At 35.9% G+C, this 23,774-nt stretch overlaps 1 protein-coding gene across 2 annotated transcripts in view; it reads left to right on the forward strand.

Annotated features, from left to right (window-relative positions):
- The window catches only part of LOC100881054 (carcinine transporter), a 55,349-nt gene that overhangs the window by 22,068 nt on the left and 9,507 nt on the right, over nt 1-23,774 (forward strand). Inside the window, exons 1-3 of one of the 2 annotated variants that reach the window (XM_003703905.3) lie at nt 12,824-13,045; nt 18,878-19,136; nt 23,158-23,368. In XM_003703905.3, coding sequence (XP_003703953.1) covers nt 18,889-19,136; nt 23,158-23,368 — 459 coding nt within the window. In that variant the 5' untranslated portion in view covers nt 12,824-13,045; nt 18,878-18,888. Of the gene's footprint in view, nt 1-12,823; nt 13,046-18,877; nt 19,137-23,157; nt 23,369-23,774 lie in introns of those variants that run through there. The other variant, XM_012286715.2, reaches the window with a different exon arrangement.

The following is a 23,774-nucleotide window of genomic DNA, read 5'->3' on the forward strand; positions in this document are numbered from 1 at the left end:
CTCGAGCGTGCTTGCTTTTAAATATCAAGGATTTACGCGCAAAACCAGCCGGTGACTTTGTTTACCCCACAAATTATTACATCATACACATTTTTGCGTGTCCGCTTGTTCCCGTTTTTTGCTGCGTACGTGATTAGTTACCGATTTGCTCTGGAACTAATTGTGAATTGATAAACTTACATTCATTTTTCATCTATTCACATTCTTTCATTCGCAATTAAAGACTTCCGCTTCGAATTTATAAAAATTCTGATAACAAATATTTGATCGAAGTAGATATCAGTCATTTTTTAAATATTTACAGCAATTATTTGCAACTTTGACTGGAACTATTTGAAAGATTTATGGTGTTTGTAGTTACTTGTGAATTAAACAACTTTTATTGTCACTGCAGCTTTCTGGAACTGATATTTATTTCTGTGCGAAAAGTTGCGATCAATTTTAGAACCGTTCATCATATATTGCAGATTACTGTCAAGAATATATTGCCACGCGTTATATTGCCACAAATTAGGTTACCACGCGTTATATCGCCATGCGTGAGATTAGTACGCGTTATATCATCACACTTTAGGTTACCACGCGTTATATCGCCACGCTTGGAGTTTCCACGCGTTATATCGCCACACTTTAAATTGCCACGCGTTATATTGCCACGCTTTAGGTTACCACGCGTTATATCGCCGCGCTTGAAGTTTCCACACGTTATATCGCCACGCTTTAGGTTACCACGCGTTATATCGCCACGCTTTAGGTTACCACGCGTTATATCGCCACGCTTGAGGTTACCGCGCGTTATATCGCCATGCTTGAAGTTTCCACGCGTTATATCGCCACACTTCAAGTTATCACGCGTTATATTGCCACGCTGTAGGTTACTACGCGTTATATCGCCATGCTTTAAGTTACCACCCGTTATATTGCCACGCTTTAGGTTACCACGCGTTATATCGCCACGCTTGAAGTTACCGCGCGTTATATCGCCATGCTTGAAGTTTCCACGCGTTATATCGCCACACTTCAAGTTATCACGCGTTATATCGCCACGCTGTAGGTTACCACGCGTTATATCGCCATGCTTGAAGTTTCCACGCATTATATCGCCACACTTCAAGTTATCACGCGTTATATCGCCACGCTGTAGGTTACCACGTGTTATATCGCCACGCTTGAAGTTTCCACGCGTTATATCGCCTCACTTCAAGTTATCACGCGTTATATCGCCACGCTGTAGGTTACCACGCGTTATATCGCCATGCGTGAGGTTACTACGCACTGTATTGTCACACGTTAGATTACCACGCGTTATATCCCCATTCGTGAAGTGTTATATTGTCACGCGTTGTATTATTACGCGTTATATCGTCACGTGTCATATGGCCACGCGTTGTATCAGTACGTGTTATATCGCCACATGTTGTATTGCAACGACGTGTATCGCCACATGTTGTATTGCCACGAGGTGTATCCCTACGCATTATATCGCCACATATTATAACGCCTAGCTTTCTCACCACGCGTTAGATCGCAAAATGTCCCCTAATTTAGTCATTCGAATCATCAATTCTAATCTAGTCGAAACTTGAAGGTATTTGTTTTCGCACCATCTGATTGGCACTACTTAAAATTAATTTCGACCATACGTCCTTATATAACGGTTAACTGAAATCCCTGGCGGTCAATGTTCCTATTAAAAAGTTGGCGTCGAAATTCGTTACCAGCGTCAATTTGTTAATATAGCAGTTTTGAACAGTCACTTACATTTCGTCCAATTAAGTGGACCTTCTTTAATAACAAGCGTTTGAAAATATTCCAGCTCCTCCAAATTGAACCCTCGTAATAGATCTAACCTTCGTTTGGACAACACTTTGATCGACACGTTGTAATTAAAATGGTCAAAAGTTGAAGTGTGTAATTTGTGTAAACAGTGAACTCAATTTCTGTACATATTGGAATATCACTTTAGCGTTTGCGCGTGTAGACTGTTCAGGAAACAGTGAATTTCACGTATTTTGCATTATATAACTGTATTGTAAATAAAACGAAGTAGTTTTTTGTGTCTGTTTTTCTGATAAATTGTTGGTTTCTGTAGTAATGTATTTACACTGCTGAAGATGGTTTGATCACCCATTATCGATGTCACGATCAATTTGCAGAATAAAAAGACTCATCGTTCTGGGAATGTACTTACAGGTCTAACTTACTTATTAGTAAGTTAAAACGAAACCATCATCTTCGGTATCTTACGTTTTCAAGATGGTTATTTAACATGTGTCTACTCATATATGTTTTCTATGTATATAACATTTTTCTGTACTAGTAATATGTTGTATACATATGTATGTATAATAATTTGGTCATTAAGTATGATACTTAAAGGTAAACCTTCATCAAAAATTTTAGGGACACAAATCATTAATTTTTAATAAAACTATGCAGTCATATTTTGTACCGATATGCCGTAATATGCCGTATATAATAATTTGATCATTAAATATGATACTTAAAGGTACGTAAACCTTCATCAGAAATTTTAGGGACACAAATCATTAATTTTTAATAAAAGTATGCAGTCATCGTTTGTACCGATATGCCGTAATATGCCGTATATAATAATTTGGTCATTATGTATGATACTTAAAGGTACATAAACCTTCATCAAAAATTTTAGGGACACAAATCATTAAGTTTTAATAAAACTATGCAGTCATAGTTTGTACCGATATGCCGTAATATGCCGTATATAATAATTTGGTCATTATGTATGATACTTAAGGGTAAACCTTCAGCAGAAATTTTGAAGACACAAATCATTAATTTTTAATAAAAGTATGCACTCATAGTTTGTACCGATATGCCGTATATAATAATTTGGTCATTAAGTCATACTTACAGGTAAACCTTCATCAGAAGTTTTAAAGACACATATCATTAATTTTTAATAAAAGTATGCAGTCATATTTTGTACCGATTTAAACCAAAGACTCATAGTGAGACACATTTCTAAATTCGTTACGAAATGCCAAAATGGGTCAACCGATAAAAGGTACCGACTAACAGGTGATAGTGATATCTTCGATCCGAACATCTAAATTTGGTAATACCACAGTTATGGATGAAGTCTATATTCATCAAATTCTAGACAGAAAGTTCGAGACGGGTAAAAAGATCGTCTGAAAGAAATTCTGCATCGATTGTCCTCCTCTCGTTCGAGGAGGCGAGTTTCGAGCCTCTTACTCTTTCATCTCGGCATGAACCGGTTTCAAACTCGTCTTCGTGGCTTCTGGTAATCACAGGAACGACCTTCTCCGGTTGTTCGTCGTTGTTTGTCTGTGACCAGCTCCACGACCTGAGCCGTGTGCCTCGGATGTTCGCCTTCAAGGTCATCGTCTTCTCCCGAGCGAAAGCGGTATTTACAATAACGTATTAATTGTTCCTCGACTATTTCGGAACTGCGTTCATTCAACGCAGAGCAGCAGATATTCTTTGATAGATATTCTTGTGACGAGATAACGCGAGATGACAGCTCGAGGCATAATGAAGCTGTGTTCATCGCGCTATCTGTGAAGACACCTAACTGAAAGATAGCACGTGCGTATAAGCGTTTCGTAATCTCGAATCGATTCGTTGGCCTTCGAGCGACGAACTTGTGAGCAGCGGTGTTACACGCCGGAGGAACAAAGCGTTACAGCATTATGGAGTGCGAAAAATGATTAACGATTCGGGAATTTTAGAGACTGGAGACAATGCTCCCACGGACTCCTCGATCCGGTGTCATTAACTTCTTAACCAGGATTGTTCCATCTCTTCTCTACAGACGTATAAACAGCGTTTGTATACTTTGCTACTTTCTTGGATGATTTCTCCGAAAACCGAGGCGTCTTTTCCTCGATGCAGTTATTAAGAGATTTCGAATATTGTACCCTGCGAATCAGATTGAAATTTGATGATTTCTTTTGATGACGTTGAATTATTTTATATATGAAATTGATTATTAGATTATTTGGATCTCTGGATCTACTATATAACACCACAATCGAAGATTCTAATAAGTAAATTTCAAGATTTGAGTATCTCAAGATTTGAATAGTTTGAAGGATCTTTAGGTTCTGCATTTCAATGCCTCTACATCTTTATATCCCTAAGTACTGATGATTCTAGATATCCCTAGATATAAATGTACATGGATGGCGATATTCCTAGATGTCGATATCCTTAGATACTGATATCCCTAGTTGCCTCTAGATGCCGATATCCCTTGATCCAAAAATTCATAGATACAAAAAATCTTTAGATTCCAAAATTTCTAGATCTCAATATCTCTAGATCCCGAAATCCCGAGATTCTTAAATCCCAAAATCCCTTGATCGAAAAAATCCCTAGATTCCAACATCCTTAGATCCTAAAAAATCACTAGATTCTAATATCCCGAGTTCCAAAAAAATAGTAGATTCCAATATCACTGGATCCAAATGTCCCTAGATTCCAATATCCCTAGATCCCAATCTTCCTAGATCCCAATCTTCCTAGATCCCAATCTTCCTAGATCCCAATCTTCCTAGATCCCAATCTTCCTAGATCCCAATCTTCCTAGATCCCAATCTCCCTAGTTCCCAATCTCCCTAGATCCCAATCTCCCTAGGTCCCAATCTCCCTAGTTCCCAATCTCCCTAGTTCCCAATCTCCCTAGTTCCCAATCTCCCTAGTTCCCAATCTCCCTAGTTCCCAATCTCCCTAGTTCCCAATCTCCCTAGTTCCCAATCTCCCTAGTTCCGAATCTCCCTAGTTCCTAATCTCCTCAGATCCCAATCTCCCTAGATCCCAATCTCCGTAGATCCCAATCTCTCTAAATCCCAGTCTCCCTAGATCCCAATCTCCCTAGATCCCAAACTTCCTAGTTCCCAATCTCCCTAAAGCCCAATCTCCCTAGTTCTCAATCTCCCTAGATCCCAATCTCCCTAGATCCCAATCTCGCTAGATCCCAATCTCCCTAGATCTGAATCTCCCTAGATCCCAGTCTCCCTATATCCCAATCTCCCCAGATCCCAATTTCCCGAGATCCCAATCTCCCTAGATCCCAATCTCCCTAGATTCCAATCTCCCTAGATGTCAATAATATTCCTAGATCATAGTATCCCTAGAATCTGAAATTCCCAAATTACAATAACCCAGACCTCAATATTCCTAGATTGTTATAACCCGAAATCTCAACATTGGATCTCAGCAACCCTAAATCATCATAACCCTAGATTTCAATAATCCTAAATAACTCTAGTCTAAATGAAGTCTAGTCTAATTAAAAAATTAGCAAATACCTAACACTTGCAAATCTAGAAGTTTCCTATAGAATAGTATATTTACGATTGCACACTTGAGCGTATGTGTAGTGTATCGACTGATTTATATGTTCAATAGGAGACTCATCTCAAACAGTCACGTGGCGCTCTAATTATTTAACACCTCTTAAATTAATGCCGACGACAGAATTTGCAACGGTACAATATTTGTTTCTTTTCCTGTACGGGTCTTCGAATCGCTCTGATAACGGAATTCGTCGGAGACACTGCTCGAATATATTTATAGCAGCAATTACCTATGTAAATGTTTTTCGTCTGCGAAACGATGGGAATTGTTCGTAATCGGCGCTTCGTTAAAATTCGAACAAATCCCTGCAAATGTGACACGTTATCGCCCGAGGATGAGATGCACATTTTGTTTCAGGTAGATCGAACATTTTGAGAGAACCTCGGATACCTGAACACACGAGAACTCAGAAAGAATCTTATTTTATGTGCTGAATTTTATTGAACAGAGTTCCGTGATCCTAATGCAGCGGTATTTTATCAAATGCGAAATTTACAACCACTGTAACGAGTGTACTTGGAATAAGATAAATAATTGTAGCTCGCTGAAGAAAAATTTAATCCCTTGTAAATTTCGAAGCAGACATTATTTTTTCAAGAAATTTTTACCGAATCGGCATAATCATGGTCGCCGTCTGCATTTGCCGATCATAAAAATGAAAAAGTTCCATGAATTAAAACCGATGGAACTGATGTCAGTGTCAATATTACGAAGAAAGATGTTTGCCAAAGCGAGAACTGCAGTTTTCAAACAAATTTGCAGTGACGACTCGATTTCGTTATTATCGGCTTCCTCTTTTGAATATTCTAATCACTCATAAATTTCACTGGACGTACAAAAATACGATAACGTTTTATGTTGTTTTTCTACATTCCATGCTTTACATCTGCGCCTGATTAATTTCCGTAACAACGACTGTTTTTATCGTTTCAGGCATTGTGTAATTACGTGATACAATAAACGGAGAACGATTATTAATCGGGTATTATACAATATCGTTGAGTATACAATTTTGAAAAATAATAAAAGATAAGGCAATAATATTTGAAGAGACCTATCAAAACTAATCAATCAATCAATTAATAAGAAAATGTAATAAAAATAGTATCAACACAAGTAGTACCACAAATTCGGAACAATTATAGAATTCCAGAACTTCAGAAATTAGAAAATTTTAGGAAATTCAAGGCAATTTATAGAACTTGAAAATTAAGAAAAATTGTGGGGATTAGAAAAAATGGAAAATTTATAGAATTTAAAAAAGGTGGAGAAATTTGTGAGACTGAAAATTGGCAAATTTCAGAAACTTGGAAAATTGGAAAAATTTTAGAAACTTGGAAAATTGAGAAAAATTTTGTGAATCAGAAAAATTGGAGAATGTACAGAATTTAAAAAGAGTGGGAAAATTGATGAAACTGAAAATGTAAAAAAATCAGAAAATTTCAGAAACCTGAAAAATTTAATATATTTGTAAAGCTTGGAAAATTGGAGAAATTTTAAAAACCTGGAAAATTGCTAAGTTTATAAAACTTGGAAAATTGGAGAAATTTTAGAAACCTGGAAAATTGCTAAGTTCATAAAACTTGGAAAATTGGAGAAATTTTAGAAACCTGGAAAATTGCTAAGTTTATAAAACTTGGAAAATTGGAGAAATTTTAGAAACCTGGAAAATTTGCTGTTTATAAAACTTGGAAAATTGGAGAAATTTCAGAAACCTGAAAAATTTACTAAATTCCTAAAACTCGAGAAAGTGACAAACTCCATAAGAATCAAAAAGTTAAGAAACTTACAAAAATTCAGGAAATGGTAAAAATTTAAAGAAATCGTAAGACTTGACAAAAAAAGTGTAAAATGTGGGAAACATAAAAAGAAACAAAAATGGCACGTAGCGTTGGGTCATTAAAGTCTCGACTCAGCTATCCGAAGGTTAAGCAATAATTGCTTACTGTATAGCGATAAAGAGCAATAATTGCACTGTATACATATGCAGTTAAAGGCAGGCGAGTATTATCATTGTCTACCATTGAAAAGGAAAATTGAAAATTGGGACCAACTTCGCCTAACATGGATTGGTCAATCCACAGACAGTTTCCTCCATCAAGCCCCAAATTTTCCGGTAAAAAAAATTCTCCGACCGATACTTCGTCCGATTCGCTATAAATCGATCCGATCATTACGAAACGTCGGATCGACTTGAATGAAATACGCGTTCTCGCAGAATCCGAACGAAGGTCGATTCACGCGAGTCTTTCCGATGATCTTCGGCGAAAAATGTGTACAATTAACGAAGTGTATAGGCACATAATCGACGCGATGATTTCCTCGATGGAAATAGATGTGGCTGGTATGGCACACGATACTACGATTGATTAAGCATAACGATTTCGTTTGATGGCGTTCAATTATTTTATTGTATATGAAATTGATGCCTGGATTCCGATATTCGTAGATAATAATATCCCCCGATCGCAATATTCCTAGATCTCAATAACTCTAGATGCCAAAATCCCTACATCCAAAAAATTCCTAAATCCCAATCTCCCTAGATCCCAATCTTCCTAGACCCCAATTTTCCGTAGATTCCAATCTCTCCAGATCCCAATCTTCCTAGATCCCAATTTTCCGTAGATTCCAATCTCTCTAAATCTCAATCTCCTTAGATCCCAATCTCCCTAGATCCTAATCTCCCTAGATCCCAATCTCCCTAGATCCCAATCTCTCTAAATCCCAATCTCCTTAGACCCCAATCACTCTAAATCCCAATCTCCCTAGATCCCAATCTCCCTAGATCCCAATCTCCCTAAATCCCAATCTCCCTAAATCCCAATCTCCCTAAATCCCAATCTCCCTAGATCCCAATTTTCCTAGATCCCAATTTTCCGTAGATACCAATCTCTCTAGATCCCAATCTTTCTAGATCCCAATTTTCCGTAGATTCCAATCTCTCTAAATCCCAATCTCCTTAGATCCCAATCTCCCTAGATCCTAATCTCCCTAGATCCCAATCTCCCTAGATCCCAATCTCTCTAAATCCCAATCTCCTTAGACCCCAATCTCTCTAAATCCCAATCTCTCTAAATCCCAATCTCTCTAAATCCCAATCTCTCTAAATCCCAATCTCCCTAGATCCCAATTTCCCAGATCCCAATCTCCCTAAATCCCAATCTCCCTAAATCCCAATCTCCCTAGATCCCAATCTCCTTAGATCCCAATCTCCCTAGATCCCAATCTCCCTAGATCCCAATCTCCCTAAATCCCAATCTCCCTAAATCCCAATCTCCCTAAATCCCAATCTCCCTAGTCCCCAATCTCCCTAGATCCCAATCTCCCCAGATCCCAATCTCCCTAGACCCCAATCTCCCTAGATCCCAATCTCCCTAAATCCCAATCTCCCCATATCCAAATCTCCCTAGATTCCAATCTCCCTAGATCCCAATCTCCCTAGATGGATCTTCCGCGAAAAAACTTGTAGAATTAAATAAGTGTATAGACACACAATCGACGCGATGATTTCCTCGATGGAAATAGACGTGGCTGGTATGGCACACGATACTACGACTGATTAGGCACGCGATTACCCCGATAAAAACGCTCGCACGAAAATAACGAGCATAAAACACGGATCGTAATTCATTATCTAGTCGTGCGGGTATTAGACAGTCCAAATGTTACGGAACGATTATGGTAGACGAAAAAGTATAGTTCTCTATTACTCAAGGGTATCGAGTGTACACGCGGAGTCCCCGAGAGCTCGGGTTCTCCGTATCCGGAGTTTCGCGAATGGATTTCATTACTCACTAACACTTCGCCTTGGGCAATTCATCACTTTGTGCTCGAGGATCAGGAAGCTCCGAGCGAATTTATTTCGCCAAAATTGGGTCAATCGATCACCTGTTGAATTTTATTGTTTGCTGCTTTCACGAATAAACAAAAGAATCAATGGCTAAATCAATGGCGGAATTGTAGGTTGAATGTGTGGACATGTGGGGATATGTTTCTTGGCGCGCGTGTGATCTACAGATACATGTAGGATGGGAGCAAGAAGATGAGAAACGGATTAAAGTTATAGTAAATAATTTAATAAATTGAAAGGAATACAAAATTTGATAGTTCACGTTTCTACGGTTCGGCCAAGACTGCCCTGTCCTTTCGACGCTGTCGCGTTTTTTTATACTACGCATTCACACTCTTTTGTTTCACACTCGTACATCACACACACTCATACCACGCAAAAATTAATTCCCCTTTACCGAATCCCACATACATATGTGGATATACTGATAGAAATATAGGAGTCTAAGGACATAATGATTTAGATATATGGGAGTTTAGGGATATAGGGATTTATAGAGACTGAGGTCTAGGGATATAGGGATTTGGAGACGTAGAAATCTGGAGACATAGGGATTTAGAGACATAGAAATCTACACATGTGGGAATCTAGGAACTCATAGATCTAGGGGACGTAGGAATCTGAGGACATGGCAATCTAGAAATACAGAAATCTAGGGATATAGGGATCTAAGAGTATGGAGATGTAGGGACATAGGGATCTGGGAGCATATAGATCTAAGGACATTGAGATTTTAGGGGATTTAACGATATCGAGACCTAGAGATATGAGAGTCTAGGGATATCGGGACCTCAGACGTATCGGTATCTAGGGATATTCAGACTTTAGTTGTATCGATATCTAAAAACATCTAAACCTAAAAATATAGCAACCTAGAAATATCAAAATTCTAGTAATGAAACCATAATGAAAATTAATCGTATCTAGGGATATTCTGATCTTAATTGTATTAGTATCTAGGAACATTTAGGTTCTGACCTAAAAATATACCATCCTACAAATATCAGAATTCTAGTAATGAAATCATAATGAAAATTAATCGTGCAAAACAGGAATATATAAATTCATTATCTAATCATTTATTTAATTCGCCTTCCAATCGTTATCGTATACCAGATTTCGTCTTGATTTTTCTTATTCAGAGAAACAACATTGAACGCTAAATTTATTCGCAGGCAGAATGAACTGAGTATCGATCATTGTCGATTCAGTTCGAAGGAATTTCAATTTTGCTAATTAATTATTAATGACGTTAATTTTGTTCCGACTCGGGCGGACCGAAATAAATACCATTCCACTTGAAATTTAGATACGAGTTATTTGCAATTGAAGGGTTTATTTACATTTGATTTTTATAAATTTGTTTTATTGTTCATTTATTTCTAAGTGCTTTATTGTTAACTTACTTTCAAGTGTTTTAATGTCAAATTGTACTTTTAAATGTTTTATTGTCAAATTGTATTTTTAAATGATTTAATGTCAAATTGTATTTTTAAATGTTTTATTGTCAAATTGTATTTTTAAATGTTTTATTGTCAAATTGTATTTTTAAATGATTTATTGTCAAATTATATTTTTAAATGTTCTATTGTCAAATTGTATTTTTAAATGTTTTATTGTCAAATTGTATTTTTAAATGTTTTATTGTCAAATTGTATTTTTAAATGTTTTATTGACAAATTATATTTTTAAATGTTTTATTGTCAAATTGTATTTGTAAATGATTTATTGTCAAATTGTATTTTTAAATGTTTTATTGTCAAATTGTATTTTTAAATATTTTATTGTCAAATTATATTTTTAAATGTTCTATTGTCAAATTGTAATTTTGAATGCTTTATTATCAAAGTGTATTTTATTTTAACACTTGTACTTGTGTGTACTAACAGTATTTTGAAGAATAAGAATGATTGTTCTTGTTATAAACAAATTGAAACTAAAGTAAGTCATTCATCGATCACTTTTCACGCTTATTGATTCACGCTCTCATAACCAATCAATCTGCCATTAATATAAATACGATCGCAAACACGATCGAACTATTTCAATCGAAGTCAAACCCGATCTCGCTCCATCAACTCTTATCGCTTTTGTATCATTTTTATTAATAACATCCGCTTGTATGTCTACTAATAAAAAACGTATTATTAACCGTGATTTTATTTGCAAGTTCGACGTGTTACTTTCAACATTTTAACATTACAAGATCTCCAAGAATCGATAAACCTTCAAGGTTTTTGACACGTTTCGAACTCTTGCACTTTCAACACTTTCAACATTTTTTAGGGATTCCTGGACTTACGAAACTTTCAAGGATTTTCGAGGTTTTTCACGTTTTCAGTTTTTGATAGTTTCAAGGTTTTCCAGATGTTTAGGAATTTTAAGAATTTTGAGACTTGCAGTTTTATAAATTTTGTTAATTTTATCAATTTCAAAAATTGTAAGTTTTATGAATTTCAAAAATTGTACGTTTTATGAATTTCAAAAATTGTACAAGTTTTATGAATTTCAAGAATTGTAAAAGTTTTAAGAATTTCAAAAATTGTACGTTTTATGAATTTCAAAAATTGTACAAGTTTTATGAATTTCAAAAATTATACGTTTTAAGAATTTCAAAAATTGTACAAGTTTTATCAATTTCAAAAATTGTACAAGTTTTATGAATTTCAAAAATTGTACAAGTTTTATGAATTTCAAAAATTGTACGTTTTATGAATTTTAAAAATTGTACAAATTTTATGAATTTCAAAAATTATACAAATTTTATGAATTTCAAAAATTGTACAAGTTTTATCAATTTCAATAATTTGAAGAATTTTATGAATCTCAAAAATTATAAAAATTTTATGAATTTCAAAAATTGAAAAAATTTTATGAATTTCAAAAATTGAAAAAATTTTGTGAATTTCAAAAATTGTAAAAATTCTATGAATTTCAATAATTTTAAGAATTTTATGAATCTCAAAAATTGTGAAAATTTTATGAATTTCAATAATTTTCAGAATTTTATGAATCTTAATTTTCTCAACAATTTTAAGAACTTAAAAAATTCTAAACATTTAATGACGTCCAAAGAACCCCCGAAAATTTGAAAATCCCCAAAACTGCAACCTTCAACATTCAAAACTAGAAGAACGTCAATCCTCAAAAAAATAAAAACTTGCAACACTTCCACGCTCCAAGCCTCATGTCTCCACCTCAGAATTCTTCTAAAAATCCCCGCGAAATCTGAAGAATTCTCGTATCATTAGAAACCTGCTGCGTTTCAGATATCCATCATTAACTATCACCTGCAACCGCGTACGTGCGTCTTTCTCGCGAAGCGAACGAGGAAAACAGTAAAGCGAGATTAAACGAGAATAAAAAAAAAGGCGAGATCGCGTCACGAGAAAACCCAACGGGTACTGAAAACACGTTACACCGCTGATCCATGACGGGACACGGGCAAACGAGATCTGCGAAACCAGATGCGAAATCCCCCGTTGAAAGAGTTCTCCAGTGACGTCACGGGCGATTCAAGGGGCCCAAAGGCAGTCGTCCAATGGCTGCACGGCGCTGCTGGTGGGGCCACCGCTTTCGTTCTTGCACGCGCTATAAAGCCCCACTAATTGTACACGCGGCCAACAGTCGGTGCGTGCCCTCTTTTAAACGACGATATGTAGCCCGGCGTCAACGAAAAATCGCGTGGTTCTCGTGCACTGCTCGGCCAAGATCATTGTCACGATCGAGATCGAACACGTGCTGCCTGCACGGATCGTTGCGATTTCAATTTTTATTTCTTTTTCTGACAATAATTTTTGTGCAAGTTTTGTGACGAACTATCTAAAGGTAATCATTTCGGTTCAGTGATTCTGTTCGATTTCTTTTCGTGCTTTTACAGCACTTTGTGATCAGTGTTGTGAAGGTATCATGTGCTTGGAGTGATTTTCGAGTGAACGGAGGGATTTTCGTATGAATGAATTGGGATTTGAGAGTTTTGAAAAGTGTCTATTTTAGAAGAATTGAGTTCTCAAATTTTAATCAAATTTTTGCAGTTCCTGATTTCTTGCACTCAAGATACAAATTCTGTCATTTTCTGAATCCCTAAATTCTCAATATTTTAATTTCCAAAATTGTATCATTAAATTAATCAAATTTTCAATCTATGTTCAAAATTCTCAAGTCCTCAATTCTCAAGTCACAAATTTAAAAATCTCTAATTTTTAATATTTTTAGTTCCTCAAATTATCAAGTTACAATATTACAAAATTCACAGATTACAAACTTGCAAACTTTCACAAGTTAAAAAATTAAAAAATTGCAAAACTTACAATCCACAAAAGTGCAAATCCTAAATTATAAAACTTCATAACTCACAAAAATGCAAATCCCAAATTGCTAAACTTCACAAACCACAAAATCGCAGATCTTAAATTTAAAGCATAATCTCGAAGTCTCGTACTTTCACCACAGTAAAAATTTTCAAATCCACTTCAGTTTATGAATTGAACTTCCACCATCAAAAATACACTTAGAAACAATTTAGAAATCGTTTCAAACCTTCTCTCGAAGAATCTCAGAAACATCTTTGTTCGCCTCAATAACACTAATACTAACCGTAAAACAAAATAATACTAATCGTAAAACAAAAGCTTCAGAGTGCTGTGATATAGCATATAAAACAAAATATGCGGCAATAAACATTCCCAAAGGTAAATGTGCGAAATCGTGTAAAGTGTACGCATTGTCGGTGTCTATTTCTTGGTATGCTATTCGCGTTTGTCTTTCCTCGAATAGAGGAGTGCTTTATTGCAGGTAGTTCGATCGATACGACTAAAAAAGAATGACTTCTGCACGTATCTTGAATCTTCAAAGGTGGATGGAATTTGTGATAAATCCTACTAAAAAGTAGACGACCGTCGCTTAACATACGAAACAAAGCGTAGAGCTTAGCAGGATGCAGAATCTATGTTAATTTCATTGTTTTTTCTGTCATCGTTGCATTTATATCGCAGCATCACAATGTACGTTCACTTCTGTATCTTCGTTAACGATGTTTGATATCTGGTCTTTGGTGCATAGCATTATTTTTATTATGATCTGCGATTTGTATTCTACCTTGTAATTGTTTTTATGAATCACTGTTCAATGCGCTTTTGGAGCAAGTCTAATTCTTCCTTGTTTTCGCATGTGTCTTGCATCTGTCTTGAGATTCAAAGAGGAAAAATACGGAGTTTGAAGACTGTTTCTTTATCAGGCATTGCATGACGTTTGTAAACATTTTTAATCTTGATAAACTCATCGAACTAGTTCGATTTAAATATATGCAAATATTCGGAGTAATACGGTTATAATTAATTTGCAACTTCTATGTATTCATAGTTGATACCGTTACGTGGTGTATTAGGTGATATACATTATAGTGCCACGTGTTGTATTGCCACGTGTTACATTGCTTCACGTTAGATTGCCACGCGTTATATTGCCACGTACTTCATTGCTACGTGTTGTCCCAGTACGCGTTAATTTATCATGCGCGATATTACTACGCGTTATATTGCAACGCGTCGTATTACCACTTGTTATATTGCCTCGCGTTACATTACTTCACGTTAGATTATCACGCGTTATATTGCCACATACTTTATTGCTACGTGTTGTCCCAGTACGCGTTAATTTATCATGCGCGATATTACCACTCGTTATATTGCAACGCGTTGTATTACCACTTGTTATATTGCCATGCGTCGTATTGCCTCACGTTAGATTATCACGCGTTATATTGCCACATACTCTATTTCTACGTGTTGCACAGCTACGCGTTAGATTATCGTGCGTTATATCGCCACTCGTTATATTGCAACGCGTTGGATTACCATTTGTTATATTGCCACGCGTTATATTGCCTCACGTTAGATTATCACGCGTTATATTGCCACATACTCTATTTCTACGTGTTGTACAGCTCTCTATTAGATTGTCATGCGTTATATCGCCACTTGCTATATTGCAACGCGTTGGATTACCATTTGTTATATTGCCACGCGTTATATTGCCTCACGTTAGATTATCACGCGTTATATTGCCACATACTCTATTTCTACGTGTTGTACAGCTCTCTATTAGATTGTCTTGCATTATATCGCCACTCGCTATATTGCCACGCGTTATATTATCTTACGCTAGACTATCACGCGTTATATTGCCACATACTCTATTTCTACGTGTTGTACAGCTCTCTATTAGATTGTCATGCGTTATATCGCCACTGGCTATATTGCCACGCGTTATATTGCCTCACACTGTACTTCTAGACGTTACATTGTTACACATTATGTTTCCATATATTATATTACCTCGTATTATATTGCCTCTCATTATATTCCTCATTATATCTCGCATTATATGGCCAAGCAATGAATTATTATAACAATGAATTATTGTATTGCCAAACTGTGTCATTGTGTGCTACATAGTTACGTACCATATTAACTCACATTACATTACCTCGCCTTATATTGCCATGCAATATATAACATCCATATTGCTAAGCTTCGGAACTTGAAAATATATAATTTAACTCGAAGTTAAATTTTCATAATTTAATCACGAGAAAGGATAGTTATCGTCATCGCCAACATCGCCCAGAGCACTTAATTTTCCTTCAACATTAAATCGCACGATTATCCATCGCTATCACACTAACTCATCGTTCAATTACACGAAATTCCATTATCATACACAGTGACTATTAACACGCAATAAGAATTTAAATTACCTTCTCTTCCCGTCGATCGCTACAACCGATAAACGCAATTTCCCATTGTGCAATAAACAAAAAAGAAACGAGAAGAATCGTTTAACCATCAGTCTCGTTGAGAGTCTCATTATCAAAGATGAAAGAAACCCGTGTATCCTAGAAAGAACAACGCTATCACGCCAATTAATGGATCGGCCATGAGACACGCAATGTCTACTTCAATGTTTTTCTACGGTGTTTCTCTTTTTGGAACGGATAACGAAAGAAAGGTGAAACATCGTCGATCTACTTTTTTACAGTCGCGAATTATTATTGCGCATGCGCGACGTTTACGCGCGCGTGCATCGTTGAATTTCCAATGGCGAACGCTTTCCCTGATCGACGAAGGCGAGGAAAATCATGTATGCAAAATCATGGATCTGTGTTAGACCGAGACTAATCCATTAATTATTACTTCTTCTGGGATCCGAGCTTCAAGGTCCACCGTTTTGTGTAATCGGTCGTTGAAGGTAGACGCGTAATAGTCTTCGTTCAGATTTCTGGCTGGAGGCGTTCTGCGCGGGAAATTTGAAAAGCGGATTACAGCAACTGCTAGTTAGACATACTGTTTTAAATAATTACCTGTCGAAAGGTTTTAAAAGAATTGCGTTACTCTTCGAATATAATTAGCTTAAAACACTTTTTAAGTGTAGTTCTTGATTCAGCTTGCGTGCTGTTACATAAATATTTGAACTAATGGTTAGGTTAATGTCACTATTTCAGAATTAATATCTCTATTAGTTTTAGATCGTTTGTAGATTAAAAATTTAAAGTTCATCTTAAAAATAGAGTTAATTAATGAAACTTAATTTTTGTAGAAAAGTAAATTTTGAAATTATTGAATATTGTAGAATATCATTACAGTTCCCATTTTATCATGTAATTCGAAATAAGCGTAACAGGATACACGATTTAAAGTGAACTGAACTGTAAAACGAAAGATCCTTGATATCTTTTGCAAGACTATTGCAATCCTTTAATAGTTAATTACCATTCGTTCGCTCGACCGATCCTTTTGAATCAAACGAACGAATTCCATTATTAACGATTGTTTGCTTCTCCATAAATATGTTTAATACCTAATGTGGCTTTCCTTCGATAGTCTCCGTCGAATACGGAAAAGGTTTCACAAGAAAATGTAACGGAGATTAGAATCGGGTGAAAAATGACAGGATAGAATGTCTTTCATGTGAGCTGAATTAATTCAGCTCATTTAAATAACAAAATGCCGTTTATCGAATTCTAGTTTACCCTGATATCCTTACGGTTTCAGACAATTAAAGATCAGCTGTGTTTACCGTATTTACATAATTGTTTAGTAGAGAGAAAAAAGAACAATTGACAAGGAATAAAGTTAGTCACCGTTAAAAATAGTAACAACGTAAACTTTATTACACTTAATATTACAATTAATAACCCATTATAATTAATACATGAATTTATAAAAATTACTCAAATTTTCTAAAGTGTCCCTGAAAATTTTGTTTTCACGATTGAGTTTCTACCTTGACACCAATTAAACATGTTTCTCTCGAAATCACTCTTTTTGTTAACAAAGAGAAACCTCATTTGCACGCCTGCTTTTTTGGCCACTAATTACATTGTATAAATTACGCGGTCGTGGTCTTTGAACTATATCAATAAACCACATTGTTCGATTCTTGTTTCTTGTTCAAAAGCTGAGTTATGTTTAGTGCACATTATAACTTGTGACACACCTGGTGCGTCATATTATATTTAATAGTATGATGCAAATCATATAGTTGGAACTTCTTAACTATATAAGAGAACTGTACTGTTCAATTTTTAACTGATTTCAAAGCAGTGACTTCTAAAGCGCGTGACGCACCTGTTGCGTCATATAGTATTTAGTTCTACGATGCAAATCACATGGTTAGGACTTCTTAACTATATCAGAGAATTATACTGTTCAATTTCTATTTGATTTCAAAGCAGTGACTTGTATTGTAAAAATGTGACACACCTGGTGCGTCATATGATATTTAATAGTATGATGCAAATCATATAGTTGGAACTTCTTAACTATATCAGAGAACTGTACTGTTCAATTTGTAACTCATTTCAAAACTGATTTGTGTTGTAAAATACGTGACGCACCTGTCGCGTCATGTGGTGTTTAGCTGTACGATGCAAATCACATAGTTGGAACTTCTTAACTATATCAAAGAACTATGCTGTTTAATCTCTAACTGATTTCTAAGCAGTGAATTGTATGGTAAAATACGTGACGCACCTGTTGTGTCGTGTGTTATTTAAGTTGTACAATGCAAATCACATGGTTGAGACCTCTGAATTATATCAATAAAACATACTGTTTAATATTTACCTTGTCTCAATGTAATAATTTATGTTATCTATACAATAAAACGTGTGACGCACCTGGTGCGGCTTATCGTATTTCGTTACACAGTGAATACATCATTTTTTTAATTTTATGCGTTGATATCGTGATAATGGAAGAAATAATGTTAGGACAAATGGTTTAGTGACAGGATAACAACCGGTTGAAGATGATTTATTAACCGTAATCGAGATGTAATAAGCTTCGAAGAAGTGAAACGATAAACGTGTTTTAATCGATTAATTATATTATTCATCTCGTGTATTTTTCTGCTTTCAATTGCAAAGTGATACTCAAGTAATAAAATTCACAATAATACGTTTTAAAATTTTTTGTTTAAAATTAAAATTAAAGTTTAAAATTGAGAACTGCAATTCCTTTAAAATTTTATTTTAATTAATTTAATTTTTATACTGATATTTTACTTTCTATTTATGTGGTTCTATTTAATCTTGAACTTATTCTGATTTTGTAAAAGGTTAATTCTTGTTCAGATAATTAATGTGTGGTTAATTCACAGAGACCGGAATAATGACTGTGATGGTGGAGTCCGTGAAAGCGGAGGAGGGCGAACATGCAAAGATCAGCAGCTTTGATGACATCTTGCCTTATGTTGGCGAAGCGAATCGATATCAACTATTCCTCTTCATCTTGCTTCTGCCATTCACCTTCGTCTACGCGTTTCTCTACTTCACACAATTCTTCATCACCCTGGTGCCCGCCGAGCACTGGTGTACGGTGCCAGAACTCGAAAAATGGAACCTCACAGACCACGAAAAGTAAGTGTTTAACAAACACCTACCATTTCATAAAACAATTATGAACTTTCTGCATGGGAGAAATTCCCCAATGGGAATTGGGGAGTGTGGGAATTGAAGAATGTGAGAATTGGGAAATGTGAAAATTGGAAAATGTGGGAATTGGGGAATGTGGGAATTGGGGAATGTGGGAATTGAAGAATGTTGGAATTGGGGAATGTGGGAATTGGGGAATGTGGGAATTGGGGAATGTGGGAATTGGGGAATGTGGGAATTGGGGAATGTGGGAATTGGGGAATGTGGGAATTGGGGAATGTGGGAATTGGGGAATGTGGAATTGGAGAATGTGGGAATTGGGGAATGTGGGAATTGGGGCATGTAGAATTGAGGAATATGGGAATTGAAGAATGTTGAAATTGAGGAGTATGGGAATCGGGAGTGTGGGAATTAGGGAATGTAGGAATTGGGGAATGTGGAGATTGAGGCATGTGGGAATTGAGGAATGTGGAAATTGGAGAATATGAAAATACAGGAACGTGTACCACGAAAAGTAAGTGTTTAACAAATACCTACAATTTCATAAAACAATTACAAACTTTTCTACAAAATTACAAACTGTGAACTCCTTCCAAAATTAAGTAACATCTCGTAGCTCAATATTTAAAGTTTACTCTACTTTCAATATTAAAAAATTGCAAAGTTCTTCTACGAAATAACTTCTAAAATTTTCAAATTTACTTAACTCAGAAAGTCTTGAACTTTAAGCACCCAGTCATCGTTATAAAAATTCATCACATTGCGTAAGAACCTCTCGTCCAAAATAATCCCCGACAAATCAGTGTATTTGTGCTATCATCGACAACAAGATTTTGTATCATTAAACACAAACATCTCGAGGTACTTAATACCTGAACGAAGCGCGAGTTCAAGTGGATCTCCCGCGGAACAGCCTCGTGTGCAACCGAATCCTATAATATGCGAACGTGTCAATAGTAAATTCGCGACGACAGAATTTTCCACTTATTAGAGGATTTTCACTTTTGAGTCGCGATAGCGAATCGCGTCACGGAAGTATAGCCGACAGGCAGTCATAATATTTGCTCACGTCGTATGCACAACACGTGCGATACCAGTTGCAACGGTGTAATGTATAATGTACATATGACATCTTCCGTGTTGAAATTTGGGATTATACGAGCTTAGGATTTTGAGAAATTTTAGAAGTTGGTAATTCAGGGGGTTGTAGCAATCAGAAATTTAGGAATTTAGGAAGTACGAAATTTGCGTGTTGCGAAATTCAAATATTTATAAATGAAGAAATTGTAGGAATGTATGAATGAAGAAATTGTAGGAATATATGAATGAAGAAATTGCAGGAATATATAAATTGGAGAATATGGGATTTCTTATGGTAGAAACACCTGAACATTTTTATTTTTGGAACTTAGAACCGTGGGAGTTTGTGAATTTGGGAATGTAGGAATGTGGGAATGCAGAAATGTGGGAATGTAGGAATGTAGCAATTTAGGAATGTTGGAATGTGAGAATGCGACAATTTAGGAATGTGGGAGTTAGGGAATATATGAATGTAGGAATTTGGAAATGTGGGAATTGATGAATATAGAAATTTGGGAATGTAGAAATTTGAGAGTGTGACAATTTGGGAATGTGGGAATTGGGAAATGTAGAAATTTGGGAATCTGAAAATTTGGGAATGTGGGAATTGGGGAATGTGGAAATTGGTGAATGTGGGAATTGAGGAGTGTGGAAATTGGAGAATGCAGGAACTACAGAATGTGAGAAGTGGGAAATGTGGGAATTGGAGAACGTGGGAATTGGGGAATGTGGGAATTGGAGAACGTGGGAATTGGGGAATGTGAGAATTGGAGAATGTGGGGATTGGGAAATGTGGGAATTGGTGAATGTGGGGATTGGGGAATGTGGGATTAGGGGACTGTGGGAATTGTGGAATGTTGGAATTTGGGAATGTGGGAATTGAGTAGTGTGGAAATTGGAGAATGCAGGAACTACAGAATGTGAGAAGTGGGGAATGTGGGAATTGGGGAATGTGGGAATTGAGGAATGTGGGATTTGGGAACTGTGGGAATTTGGGAATGTTGGAATTTAGAATTGTAGAAGTTGGGGAATATGGAAAATTGGGAATGTGAAAATCTGAGAATGTGAAAATGGGGGAATGCGAAAATTTGGGAATGTGCTAATATAGAAATATCAGTACTCAATAATTCACAAACTTGACACACTTTAGAAATTCGAAATTCTTCCAAATTTTTTCTTTCAATCTTTGCCTTCTTGAATTTCTGCCTCTCTCAAATTCTTATACTCCTGAAAATAGCTTTAGCTCCTAATACTTCTAAGATTTTCACCGCCAAGGAACTTCAACATCCCCCAACTTCAAGGCCTTTAAAACCTCTCCAAAACTTGCGAAGCCTCTTAAATTTTAAATCAGTATTTTCTCTTTCTTTTGTTGCGTTCCACCTGCAACAGCAAAAGCATTATATTACCACTACACACATGCGTGCATACATATTCAATACCGTCGTATAATCGAGATCGCCACAATTACATGAGTAAGCGAAATTCCATATACGATCTTGAAACCGCGTAAACGGAAACCGCAAGCATTCCCGTAAGTCGAATGACGAGATCGTAACGAGAGCTCTAATTAATTCTAAATGAGACAGTTTTTCACAATTAGTAATGATCGTGTTTCCCGGTGAATCATATATCTATGACGAAAAATAGTCGCGTGTACCAGTGACTTCGTACCGTTCGATGCTTCACCGGAAACCAGTTTGGTCGACGACCTCCGGTTGATTCTAGACGCCTGATTCCTCGAACTCGCCGGCCAGGAAATTCTTTCTTGTTTCGCGCAGTAATTCCGTGGCGTTTATCTCGAAATAGACGCAACAAAAAACATGTTGCGATCGGCAATTAACGCGGTCGACACTGGAATCTAATTATATGGCAAAACGGTCCTCGAATATTCAACTTCGTTTCCTACTAGTCATTCTAATATATTTGTAGCATTCTTTTTTCGTTCTGAATGGAAATTATATACTATGTTCTTTTTGGGATTTCTGTTTATTTTCTGTTGCAGGAAATTTTGTTTCTTTTTTATTTTGCACTTTTGGGTTGTTCTTTGTTTCTTGGAATGTGGGAATTGGGGAGTGTAGCAATTGGGGAATGTAGGAATTGGGAAATGTGGGAATTGGGCAATGTGGGAATTGGGCAATGTGGGAATTGGGGAATGTGAGAATTCGAGAATGTAGGAATTGGAGAATGTAGGAATTGGGGAATGTGGGAATTGATGAATGTTGGAATTGGGGAATGTTGTAATTGATGAATGTGGGAATTGGGGAATGTGGGAATTGGGGAATGTGGGAATTGGGGAATGTGGGAATTGGGGAACGTGGAATTGAAGAATGTGGGAATTGGGAAATGTTGGAATTGATGAATGTTGGAATTGGGGAATGTTGGAATTGATGAATGTTGGAATTGGAGAATGTAGGAATTGGGGTACGTAGGAATTGGGGTATGTGGGAATTGGGGCATGTGGGAATTGGAGAATATGGAAATTGGGGAATGTGGGAATTGGGAAATGTGGGAATTGGGGAACATGGAATTGGGGAATGTAGAATTGGGAAATGTGGGAATTGAGCAATGTTGGAATTGATAAATGTTGGAATTAGGCAATATAGGAATTGGGGGATGTGGGAATTGGGGAATGTTGGAATTGATGAATATTGGAATTGGGGAATGTGGAAATTGGGGAATGTGGAATTGGGAAATATGGAATTGGAGAATGTGGGAATTCGAGGTGGTTTCCTTTTCATATAAATAGTCAGGTATGACTATTAATGAGTTTGTGAAATTAATTTGCAATAAAAAGAATAACAGTTAAGTACCATAATTTTAAGATGTATATTTAAAAGTGTACATGTAAGATGTAGGTTAGGTTATACTATTATAGTGTCTTTTAAGTTGATGGAAATGATGAAGATATAATTGATTTTATTTCCAGAATCGCGTTATCGATACCACCAGCGTCGGCCGAAGAATTGAAGGCGGAAGATGCCACCGCGTTTTCAAGATGTACCATGTACGATGTGAATTACGAGGAAATATTGTCACAGGGTGTTAGAAAAGGAAATCTGTCCTGGCCTATCAAACGGTGTCAAAATGGATGGAGTTTCAATCACTCGATGATACCTTATAAGTCTATTGCTGTCGAGGTAAGTCACTTTTATTATTTTACTGTTTTACTATTTTACTATTTTACTGTTTTAATATTTTACTGTTTTACTATTTTACTGTTTGACTGTTTTAATATTTTACTGTTTTACTATTTCACTATTTTACTATTTTACTGTTTTAGTATTTTACTGTTTTGCTATTTTACTATTTTATTGTTTTACTATTTTATTATTTTATTGTTCTACTATTTTACTGTTTTATTGTTTTACTATTTCACTATTTTACTATTTTACTGTTTTACCATTTTACTATTACACTATTTTAGTATTTTACTGTTTTGCTATTTTACTATTTTATTGTTTTACTATTTTACTATTTTATTGTTCTACTATTTTACTATTTTACTATTTTAGTATTATACTGTTTTGCTATTTTACTATTTTA

Source organism: Megachile rotundata, chromosome 7 (assembly GCF_050947335.1).
Source record: "Megachile rotundata isolate GNS110a chromosome 7, iyMegRotu1, whole genome shotgun sequence".
NCBI classification, from domain to species: Eukaryota; Metazoa; Arthropoda; class Insecta; order Hymenoptera; family Megachilidae; genus Megachile; species Megachile rotundata.